Below are 13,308 nucleotides of genomic sequence, written 5' to 3'. Positions count from 1 at the left end.
TCCTGACAGCTTCACTTCCTCATCCAGCCCCATATCCTGACAGCTTCACTTCCTCATCCAGCCCCATATCCTGACAGCTTCACTTCTTCATCCCTCCTCCAGCCCCATATCCTGACAGCTTCACTTCCTCATCCAGCCTCTGTGAGTGTGCTGGTCTGAGAGGCTGATCTGGTCTTTAGATACATTACACATTCCTTATGCGAATCTACCTGCTGTAGTAACTCCTTATGTGAATCTACCTGCTGTAGTAACTAATCTGGTAACTGGTGTGTGAATGCTCTGTAACAGGTGATTAATGCGGCTCTGGCTCTAGCTGCCAAGCCCAACAGTAAGGTTGCTCAGGACAACATGGACCTCTTCAAAGAGTCCTGGGAGAAACAGGTCCGCGTTCTCACTGACGCCGTCGATGACATCACCAGCATCGACGACTTCCTCTGTGTGTCTGGTAAGTAGGAAGGGGGCGGAGCTTTTCTTTCCAGGGTTCATCTGATTTTATATAAGTAATGAGGCTGGATGCTGGTTTACGGGCTCCTGACCAACTGTTTTCGGTCATAAGAGACGGTAGCAGAAAAATTATGTTCAAAATGAGTGTTTTCGCATGGTTTGTAGCTCATTTTGTACATAATGTTTCTGCTACCGTCTCTCATGACCGAAAAGAGCTTCTAGACATCAGAACAGCGACTACTCACCTCGAACTGGACAAAATATGTTTTTCTTTAATGAGTCCGACGCTAAGGAATATACTGTTTTGTCGAGACAAGGCCCAAATCCACGTCATCCGCGTGAAGAAGAGATGGACAAAAAGGGGGAGGAGGGTGGGGTGCCTTGTAAGAAGGCACCCCACCAGGTAAACCACCACTACTCTCCGTATTATTGGCCAACGAGGAGGTAAACCACCACTACTCTCCGTATTATTGGCCAACGAGGAGGTAAACCACCACTACTCTCCGTATTATTGGCCAACGAGGAGGTAAACCACCACTACTCTCCGTATTATTGGCCAACGAGGAGGTAAACCACCACTACTCTCCGTATTATTGGCCAACGAGGAGGTAAACCACCACTACTCTCCGTGTTATTGGCCAACGAGGAGGTAAACCACCACTACTCTCCGTGTTATTGGCCAACGAGGAGGTAAACCACCACTACTCTCAGTGTTATTGGCCAACGAGGAGGTAAACCACCACTACTCTCCGTGTTATTGGCCAACGAGGAGGTAAACCACCACTACTCTCCGTGTTATTGGCCAACGAGGAGGTAAACCACCACTACTCTCCGTGTTATTGGCCAACGAGGAGGTAAACCACCACTACTCTCAGTGTTATTGGCCAACGAGGAGGTAAACCACCACTACTCTCTTTGTTATTGGCCAACGAGGAGGTAAACCACCACTACTCTCCGTGTTATTGGCCAACGAGGAGGTAAACCACCACTACTCTCCGTGTTATTGGCCAACGAGGAGGTAAACCACCACTACTCTCCGTGTTATTGGCCAACGAGGAGGTAAACCACCACTACTCTCCGTGTTATTGGCCAACTTCAATCATTGGGGGGAAAAAACTGGACGATCTACGATTAAGATGTGGCTGAACGACGACACAGATCATATAGAGCTGGCCTGCTTCTCCGTGCATCGGCAGGACTGAGCAGCTACGTCTGTTTTAGGCGAGGGTGTGTTTCTATCTGTCAGTAACTCCTGGTGCGCGATATCTAATATTAAAGAAGTCTTGAGGTATTGCTCGCCTGAGGTAGAGTACCTTATGATAAGCTGTAGACCACACTATCTACCAAGAGTTCTCCTCTATTATTCGTAGCCGTCTATTTGTCACGTGTAACCAGAGGGGAAAATAACTCCATTTAATGAGGAGTCTAAATGAGAGGATGACTCTTCCATTTAATGAGGAGTCTAGATGAGAGGATGACTCTTCCATTTAACGAGGAGTCTAGATGAGAGGATGACTCTACCATTTAACGAGGAGTCTAGATGAGAGGATGACTCTACCATTTAACGAGGAGTCTAGATGAGAGGATGACTCTTCCATTTAAGGAGGACTCTAGATGAGAGGATGACTCTTCCATTTTCTGTTGAGCTCCCTCTCCTGGTTCGTTATCTTCCCCCCCCCCATGTTTCTCTCTCGCCTTCGTCTGGTTTGTTTGTTAGCTCCCTCCCCCAGTGTTGATCCAGGGACAATGTTAACACATCTGTCATGAAGGATGAACATTTCCTGCTTCTGAACACCATTCCTGTTACCGCAGACGCTGCCTGTTGTAAACATCTGTGTCCTTGTTACGGGAGTGTGTAAGTCACCAAGTAAAATAAAAAAACAAATAAAAAAAACTGTCTCGGATGAAGGGGGGAGAAAGCAATATTATTGTGGCTCGTCTGGCAGACTTGTCCCCCAAACAAATAGTTTCAGTAGGATTGTCCGATACCTACGGAGCAAATGTTTCTATATGAATAAACGTTGGTTGGTTTGTATCTTCGCTTCCAGAGAACCACATTCTGGAGGACGTGAACAAGTGTGTGATAGCACTGCAGGAGAAGGATGTGGACGGGTTGGACCGCACGGCCGGCGCCATCCGTGGCCGCGCCGCCAGAGTGGTCCATGTGGTCACGTGTGAGATGGACAACTATGAACCTGGAGTCTATACAGAGAAGGTTCTGGAGGCCACCAAGCTACTCACTAACACAGGTAACATATCTTTCTGTTATCACGTTTTCATTAACACTCTCCTCTGTGTCTCTGCTAGTATTTTCTTAATCCCTCTTCTATCCATCTAACATAGATATACTATCTCTCACCTTTGCCATTTGTCATTCTGTATCTTTCTCTGTTGGTTTGTCTTTCCCTCTGTCTATACCAGTGGTACACGTATCAGATGGTAAGGGGTGGGGGGGTCAGGCTAAACCAACCTTCTAATACTACTACAGATTTGACTGCTGGGTTGAGTTTCTCAATCACACAACACAGCCAGCCCCTGCTCCCTCCAATTCTCTCCTCTCTCTTGCTCCCTACCTCCTCTCCTGCTCTCTCCTTACCTTGCCCCCTTCCCATTCTCTGATCCCTCCCCCCTCTCACAACTTCCCATCATCCCCGTCTCCCATCGTGCGTCCCTCTCTTAATACCATCTTTTATTTCTATGTACTACTGTCAGGTAGTAAGTGTATTGACGGGCACCATTTCCATAAAGAGTTCTATAATCACTACAGCTAGCTAGGCCATTAACTATTCAATGGCCAATCTGCTTCGGGTTTTTTTTTCTCCCAGGATTAAAAGGCAACTGTCAGTCTTTGTTTATTTATTGGCAAGTCAGTTTAGCTGGCTGTGATCTAAAGAAAGAATCTCATTGATATTCATTGTAATTGTGGAGGCCTCTTGAAGTGTGTATATGTATTGGTTTTTATGTAACCCTTTGATGGTCTGTCACCTTGGGGTCTGTATCAAATGGAGTGGATTAGAGGGGGACTGGGAACAGAGGCACCGTGGCTACAAATTACCTCCCTGCACACACACACACACACACACGGCACCCTCTTCCCTAGATGTGACTTGACATCCTTGATTCAAGTCTTACGTAGAAACATTGGTTAAAAGCAGAGACAGAGAGCTACAAAATGGTAGATCACACACTGCAGTTGAGGAACAATGGGAAAGTAATTCTGCTTTGAAAATTGATCAACTTGTAACCTCACTTTTGAGAAAATAGCCCTTGAAAGTTTGGTACTGGTACTCGTGTCTTCTTTGTCTACATCCATTCAGCATAGTTCACACCCTCTTAGACTTTAGCCACACCCATCTCTTTAAGGATTCACATGTGAGGCCATGTACTTAACATTGTGAGTAGTGTTGTGAACAACCAAAGACTAAAAGACAGTGGTGAAAGGGGCTGTGTAGCCTGTTTGCTAGGGGCTGTGTAGCCTGTTTGCTAGGGGCTGTGTAGCCTGTTTGCTAGGGGCTGTGTAGCCTGTTTGCTAGGGGCTGTGTAGCCTGTTTGCTAGGGGCTGTGTAGCCTGTTTGCTAGGGGCTGTGTAGCCTGTTTGCTAGGGGCTGTGTAGCCTGTTTGCTAGGGGCTGTGTAGGGGCTGTGTAGCCTGTTTGCTAGGGGCTGTGTAGCCTGTTTGCTAGGGGCTGGGCTGTTTGTAGCCTGTTTGCTAGGGGCTGTGTAGCCTGTTTGCTAGGGGCTGTGTAGCCTGTTTGCTAGGGGCTGTTAGCCTGTTTGCTAGGGGCTGTGGCCTGTTTGCTAGGGGCTGTGTAGCCTGTTTGCCTGTTAGCCTGTTTGCTAGGGGCTGTGTAGCCTGTTTGCTAGGGGGGTAGCCTAGGGGTTAGCTGTTTGCTAGGGGCTGGGTAGCCTGTTTGCTAGGGGCTTAGCCTGTTTGCTAGGGGCTGGGTAGCCTGTTAGCCTGTTTGCTAGGGGCTGGTTTGTAGCCTGTTAGCTGTTTGCTAGGGGCTGGGTAGCCTGTTGGCTAGCTGCCTTTGCTAGGGGCTGGCCTGTTAGGCTGTTAGCTGTTTGCTAGGGGCTGTGTAGCCTGTTTGCTAGGGGCTGTTTGCTAGGGGCTGGGTAGCCTGTTAGGGGCTAGCCTTTGCTAGGGGCTGGGTAGCCTGTTAGCTGTTGGCTAGGGGCCTGTTAGCTGTTTGTTGGCTAGCCTGGGCTGGGCTAGGGGCTGGGTAGCCTGTTAGCTGTTGGCTAGGGGCTGGGTAGCCTGTTTAGGGGCTGGGTAGCCTGTTAGCTGTTGGCTAGGGGCTGGGTAGCCTGTTAGCTGTTTGCTGTTAGCTGTTGGCTAGGGCTGGGTAGCCTGTTAGCTGTTGGCTAGGGGCTGGGTAGGGCTGGGTAGCCTGTTAGCTGTTAGCTAGGGGCTGGGTAGCCTGTTAGCTGTTTGCTAGCCTGGGCTGGGTAGCCTGTTAGCTGTTAGCCTGTTAGCTGGCTAGGGGCTGGGTAGCCTGTTAGCTGTTAGCTAGGGGCTGGGTAGCCTGTAGGGGCTGTTTGCTAGGGGCTGGGCCTGTTGGCTAGGGGCTGGGTAGCCTGTTAGCTGTTAGCTAGGGGTTAGCCTGTTAGCTAGGGGCTGGGTAGCCTGTTAGCTGTTTGCTAGGGGCTGGGTAGCCTGTTAGCTGTTAGCTAGGGGCTGTGTAGCCTGTTAGCTAGGGGCTGGGTAGCCTGTTAGCTAGGGGCTGGTTTTGAGCTGCGTTGTCAGACGTGCCGTTCTGTAGCATGGGATTTTCTGATATTTTCACTTTTATTTGCTGTGTACAGTCGATACTGCTGCATTGTGAGTTTGCGTGACATATTTCATCCCTTCTTTCTGCCACCTTCACCAGTCATGCCCAGGTTCACAGAGCAGGTGGAGGCAGCGGTCGAGGCTCTCAGTGCCAACCCCACACTCCCTGTTGACGAGAACGAGTTCATCGATGCCTCCCGTCTGGTCTACGATGGCGTCCGCGACATCCGCAAGGCCGTGCTGATGATCAGGGTGAGTGTACACGCTAGACAACTACGTAGTGCACTATTTAATGAGCCCTAACTCTCCTTAACTGCACTGTTGTCATGATCTTGTGAGTGTACACACTGAAGACACCAACACTACATCGACCGTGTACTATTGATGTGCCTCTCCTTCACTTAAATGTCTTCGTGTCTCAATCACCTATGGCCATGACAGGGGTTGAAGTTTTTGATTTAGACATTTGTACCCTTTTAGTCTCCTAAGCTCATGTTAGTCTTGTCTCTGGTCCTTTTAATCCAACATTGTGAATGAGGAGAGAGGTGAACTGAGCTCCTCATGTTAGTCTTGTCTCTGGTCCTCGTTAATCCAACATTGTGAATGAGGAGAGAGGTGAACTAAACTCATGTTAGTCTTGTCTCTGGTCCTCGTTAATCCAACATTGTGAATGAGGAGAGAGGTGAACTGAGCTCCTCATGTTAGTCTTGTCTCTGGTCCTCGTTAATCCAACATTGTGAATGAGGAGAGAGGTGAACTAAACTCATGTTAGTCTTGTCTCTGGTCCTCGTTAATCCAACATTGTGAATGAGGAGAGAGGTGAACTGAGCTCATGTTAGTCTTGTCTCTGGTCCTCGTTAATCCAACATTGTGAATGAGGAGAGAGGTGAACTGAGCTCATGTTAGTCTTGTCTCTGGTCCTCGTTAATCCAACATTGTGAATGAGGAGAGAGGTGAACTGAGCTCCTCGTGTTAGTCTCGTCTTCTCTCTGGTCTCTCTTGTCCTCCCCACAGTCAGTGGTAGATGCAGTTCTTTCATGTTTTGTACGTGCTGAGCATAGCAACGGCTTTAACGTCGCTCATGGTTTTTTTCTTCTTTTTGAGTCAATGAAGTACCTATAACTCCTTGGAAGTCCCAGGTTAGATCCTTAATGTTTATCATCCAGTATGGCATTTATGTATTCTTTTTTTTTTTATATACCATTTTTATATTAAAACAAACATTTAGGCCAGCAGGAACAAAGTGCTGTCTGAAAGCCCTGGTGTGTGAGCCCGTTTAGTGAATTAGGCTGTGAAGTGATGTGTGAGCTCAAATAGCTGATGCTCTGTGTACCGTACATTTTCAGTTCATGGGTGTGTGTGGGGGGGTCTACTAAGCTAACATATGGAATTGTTTTAAGATGGTCATACCAAGGGTAATTTAGCTATTTGATTTTGAATTTTTAGGACGCTTTTGTACGTTATTAAATTATTTGATGAAATTGGCCTTGCTGTTCTTAGCCCATAGAAACCATTATTCACACATGGGAAAACAGTCCCAACATGTTTAATTAGTAATATTAATTAAAAATTAAAATTAATATTACTTAAATTGGAGTGAGCAGGACAGGGAGGGAGAGACAGGGAAAAACATGGGATGGACCGTGGCTGAGAGAGAGAAGGAGAAAGAGAGCTGGGGAGCGCCAATCTTGTTATCCTGATTGATTGTGGTGCTGGCTAGGGCTGTTATGGTGACCATATTACCGCCACACCAACAGTCAATGGTCATGCCTGTTAGTAAAAATTCCCTGTCACCATTGAAGCACTGTCATCTCTTATGCACTCAGGACATTCGCTGGTCATACCCTCCATCAGGTCCTAATGGTCTCCGGTACTCAGGGCTCTATTGTCCCTCCATCAGGGCCTACTGGCCTGGTACTCAGGGCTCTATTGTCCCTCCATTAGGGCCTACTGGCCCGGTACTCAGGGCTCTATTGTCCCTCCATCAGGTCCTAATGGTCTCCGGTACTCAGGGCTCTATTGTCCCTCCATCAGGGCCTACTGGCGCGGTACTCAGGGCTCTATTGTCCCTCCATCAGGTCCTAATGGTCTCTGGTACTCAGGGCCCTATTGTCCCTCCATCAGGTCCTAAGGGCCTGCTACTCAGGGCTCTATTGTCCCTCCATCAGGTCCTAAGGGCCCGGTACTCAGGGCTCTATTGTCCCTCTAATCATTCTGACATCAATGCAATCTAAAATCACATCAAATAGTCGCGCCGGGCAGCCCGGTAGCCGTTTCATATGCACAGTTGCTCCGTAATGGGAAAAATATCCTTTCTATTTTATTCAGCTAAGTTGAATTCTACTTACAATAAAGTAATGGCAGGGGATTATACACAGTATATCTAGTCTGATGAATGAACAAGCCTACAGTCTATAGCCAGATAACATACAGTATCTAGTCTGATAAATGAACAAGCCTACAGTCTATAGCCAGATAACATACAGTATCTAGTCAGCTAAATGAACTAGTCTACAGTCTATAGCCAGATAACATACAGTATCTAGTCTGATAAATGAACAAGCCTACAGTCTATCATAGCCAGATAACATACAGTATCTAGTCTGATAACATACAGTATCTAGTCAGCTAAATCTTACAGTCTATAGCCAGATAACATACAGTATCTAGTCTGATAAATGAACAAGCCTACAGTCTATAGCCAGATAACATACAGTATCTAGTCAGCTAAATGAACTAGTCTACAGTCTATAGCCAGATAACATACAGTATCTAGTCTGATAAATGAACAAGCCTACAGTCTATAGCCAGATAACATACAGTATCTAGTCAGCTAAATGAACTAGTCTACAGTCTATAGCCAGATAACATACAGTATCTAGTCTGATAAATGAACTAGTCTACAGTATCTAGTCTGATAACATACAGTATCTAGTCTGATAACATACAGTATCTAGTCAGCTAAATGAACAAGCTTACAGTCTATAGCCAGATAACATACAGTATCTAGTCTGATAAATGAACAAGCCTACAGTCTATAGCCAGATAACATACAGTATCTAGTCAGCTAAATGAACTAGTCTACAGTCTATAGCCAGATAACATACAGTATCTAGTCAGATAACATACAGTATCTAGTCAGATAAATGAACAACCTACAGTCTATAGCCAGATAACATACAGTATCTAGTCTGATAAATGAACAAGCCTACAGTCTATAGCCAGATAACATACAGTATCTAGTCAGCTAAATGAACAAGCTTACAGTCTATAGCCAGATAACATACAGTATCTAGTCAGCTAAATAACAATACAGTATCTAGTCAGATAACATACAGTATCTAGTCTGATAAATGAACAAGCCTACAGTCTATAGCCAGATAACATACAGTATCTAGTCTGATAAATGAACAAGCCTACAGTCTATAGCCAGATAACATACAGTATCTAGTAAATGAACTAGTCAGTCTAAATAACATACAGTCTATAGCCAGATAAATACAGTATCTAGTCTAGCCAGATAACATACAGTATCTAGTCTGATAACATACAGTATCTAGTCAGATAAATGAACAAGCCTACAGTCTATAGCCAGATAACACAGTACAGTATCTAGTCTGGGGAACCCTGGAGAACAGCCAGATAACATACAGTATCTAGTCAGCTAAATGAACAAGCTTACAGTCTATAGCCAGATAACATACAGTATCTAGTCAGCTAAATGAACAAGCTTACAGTCTATAGCCAGATAACATACAGTATCTAGTCAGCTAAATGAACAAGCCTACAGTCTATAGCCAGATAACATACAGTATCTAGTCTGATAACATACAGTATCTAGTCAGCTAAATGAACAACCTACAGTCTATAGCCAGATAACATACAGTATCTAGTCTGATAACATACAGTATCTAGTCAGCTAAATGAACAACCTACAGTCTATAGCCAGATAACATACAGTATCTAGTCTGATAACATACAGTATCTAGTCAGCTAAATGAACAAGCTTACAGTCTATAGCCAGATAACATACAGTATCTAGTCAGCTAAATGAACAAGCTTACAGTCTATAGCCAGATAACATACAGTATCTAGTCAGCTAAATGAACAAGCCTACAGTCTATATCATAGTCAGATAACATACAGTATCTAGTCAGCTAAATGAACAAGCTTACAGTCTATAGCCAGATAACATACAGTATCTAGTCTGATAAATGAACTAGTCTATAGTCTATAGCCAGATAACATACAGTAGCTAGTCTGATAAATTATCTAGTCTGGTAAATGTCTACAGTCTATAGCCAGATAACATACAGTATCTAGTCAGCTAAATGAACAACCTACAGTCTATAGCCAGATAACATACAGTATCTAGTCTGATAACATACAGTATCTAGTCTGGTAAATGAACAAGCCTACAGTCTATAGCCAGATAACATACAGTATCTAGTCTGATAAATGAACTAGTCTATAGTCTATAGCCAGATAACATACAGTATCTAGTCTGATAAATGAACTAGCCTACAGTCTATAGCCAGATAACATACAGTATCTAGTCTGATAAATGAACTAGTCTATAGTCTATAGCCAGATAACATACAGTATCTAGTCTGATAACATACAGTATCTAGTCTGATAAATGAACTAGCCTACAGTCTATCAGGTATTTATTGTGATGGTGTGTATTGAATCCATCTATTGACTTTTTTAATGTAGATGTTCCAAAGGCACTTCAGTGGCTTGCATGCAGCTTGACGGTCTGGAGATGCTGAGCTTGTCTGTTACTTAACATGAACAGAGGTTTAGTCCCCACCACAGGGTCCTCTGGTGTTATAGACTGCTCTGGACAGAGGTTTAGTCCCCACCACAGGGTCCTCTGGTGTTATAGACGGCTCTGATCAGAGGTTTAGTCCCCACCACAGGGTCCTCTGGTGTTATAGACTGCTCTGAACAGAGGTTTAGTCCCCACCACAGGGTCCTCTGGTGTTATAGACTGCTCTGGACAGAGGTTTAGTCCCCACCACAGGGTCCTCTGGTGTTATAGACTGCTCTGAACAGAGGTTTAGTCCCCACCACAGGGTCCTCTGGTGTTATAGACTGCTCTGAACAGAGGTTTAGTCCCCACCACAGGGTCCTCTGGTGTTATAGACTGCTCTGATCAGAGGTTTAGTCCCCACCACAGGGTCCTCTGGGATTTGACTGAAGCAGGAACACACACAGACCAGGGTTTCCTCTGCAATTCCTCTGTCTACCTTAGCATTTTTTTGGGCCGCAGAGGTCCAAAGAGGGAATAAATTCAATTTGTTCTCCCAAGCATTAATGGGAAAAAAATAATAATTTAATTTGGTACCTATTATTATCATTAATATTATCATTATTATCATTAATATTATCATTATTATCATCATTATTATTATTATTATCATTAATATTATCATTAATATTATCATTATTATCATTAATATTATCATTATTATTATTATTATCATTATCATTAATATTATCATTATTATTATCATTAATATTATTGTTATCACTATTATTATCATTAATATTATTATTATTATTATTATCATTATTATCATTAATATTATTATCATTATATTATTATCATTTTATTATCATTAATATTATTATTATCATTATTATTATCATTAATATTATTATTATCATTATTATTATCATTAATATTATCATTATTATTATCATTATCATTATTATTATCATTAATATTATTATCATTTATTATAATAATGATTATTTTTTAATGATTGGGAGAATTCAAAATGACAAACAATGAATTTAGCTATATAGTTTCAGTTTGAGAAAATGAACACAGCATTAGCCATGGAGAAATGTGGAGGACATTTGGCTTAAGTTATTATTATTATTTTTAAATCTACACCGCCGAGATGGGGTCAACTGTGCCCACTGCCACCCACGCCCACCACTTAAGGCTCTTTTTGATCTGGAAAAAACCCTTACGACCACACCACATGTACTCTGCTACACTCTGACATGGACTGGTGGTTTAGATTGGTCTTAATAACCCACTGTTACAAGAGAGAGATACTGTACATACATACATACTGTACATACATACTGTACATACATACATACTGTACATACATACATACTGTACATACATACTGTACATACATACTGTACATACATACTGTACATACTATACATACATACGGTACATAAATACTATACATACTATACATACATACTATACATACATACATACATACATACCATACATACTGTACATACATACATACTGTACATACTGTACATACTATACAGTACATACTGTACATACTATACATACTGTACATACATACTGTACATACATACTGTACATACATACTGTACATACATACTGTACATACATACATACATACTGTACATACATACATACTGTACATACATACATACATACTGTACATACATACATACATACATACATACATACATACATACATACTGTACATACATACATACTGTACATACATACTGTACATACATACATACTGTACATACATACATACTGTACATACATACATACATACTGTACATACATACATACTGTACATACATACATACATACTGTACATACATACATACATACATACTGTACATACATACATACATACATACTGTACATACATACTGTACATACATACTGTACATACATACATACATACATACTGTACATACATACATACATACATACTGTACATACATACAGTACATACTGTACATACATACAGTACATACTGTACATACATACAGTACATACTGTACATACATACAGTACATACTGTACATACATACAGTACATACTGTACATACATAACATACATACATACATACTGTACATACATACTGTACATACATACATACTGTACATACATACATACTGTACATACATACATACTGTACATACATACATACATACATACGTACGTACATACATACTGTACTGTACATACATACGTACATACAGACATACTGTACATACATACAGACATACTGTACATACATACAGACTGTACATACATACAGACATACAGACATACACACTGTACATACATACATACAGACATACACACTGTACATACATACATACATACTGTACATACTGTACATACATGCTGTACATACTGTACATACATGCTGTACATACTGTACATACATGCTGTACATACTGTACATACATGCTGTACATACTGTACATACATGCTGTACATACTGTACATACATGCTGTACATACTGTACATACATACTGTACATACTGTACATACATACTGTACATACATACTGTACATACATACATACTGTACATACATACTGTACATACATACATACTGTACATACATACTATACATACTGTACATACATACTGTACATACATACATACTGTACATACATACTGTACATACATACTGTACATACATACATACTGTACATACATACATACTGTACATACATACATACATACATACTGTACATACATACATACATACTGTACATACATACATACATACTGTACATACATACATACATACTGTACATACATACTGTACATACATACTGTACATACATACTGTACATACATACTGTACATACATACATACATACATACATACATACATACTGTACATACATACATACTGTACATACATACTGTACATACATACTATACATACATACATACATACTGTACATACATACTATACATACTGTACATACATACTATACATACATACTGTACATACATACTGTACATACATACATACTGTACATACATACATACTGTACATACATACATACTGTACATACATACATACATACTGTACATACATACATACATACTGTACATACATACATACATACTGTACATACATACTATACATACATACTGTACATACATACTGTACATACTGTACATACATACTGTACATACTGTACATACATACTGTACATACATACTGTGCATACATACTGTGCATACATACTGTGCATACATACTGTGCATACTGTGCATACATACTGTGCATACTGTACATACATACTGTACATACTGT

The 13,308-nt window shown here is 41.7% G+C and overlaps 1 protein-coding gene across 6 annotated transcripts in view; it reads left to right on the top strand.

Annotated features, from left to right (window-relative positions):
• Positions 1-13,308, top strand: part of ctnna1 (catenin (cadherin-associated protein), alpha 1) — a 226,794-nt gene that overhangs the window by 152,945 nt on the left and 60,541 nt on the right. For all 6 annotated transcript variants that reach the window (XM_042326140.1, XM_042326139.1, XM_042326141.1 and 3 more), the window contains 3 exons: positions 289-445; positions 2,493-2,693; positions 5,315-5,466. In XM_042326140.1, coding sequence (XP_042182074.1) covers positions 289-445; positions 2,493-2,693; positions 5,315-5,466 — 510 coding nt within the window. The remainder of the gene's footprint in view (positions 1-288; positions 446-2,492; positions 2,694-5,314; positions 5,467-13,308) is intronic.

The sequence above is a fragment of the Oncorhynchus tshawytscha genome, linkage group LG08 (assembly GCF_018296145.1).
Source record: "Oncorhynchus tshawytscha isolate Ot180627B linkage group LG08, Otsh_v2.0, whole genome shotgun sequence".
Lineage (NCBI taxonomy): Eukaryota > Metazoa > Chordata > Actinopteri > Salmoniformes > Salmonidae > Oncorhynchus > Oncorhynchus tshawytscha.
This window is presented reverse-complemented; position numbering and strand designations above follow the sequence as displayed.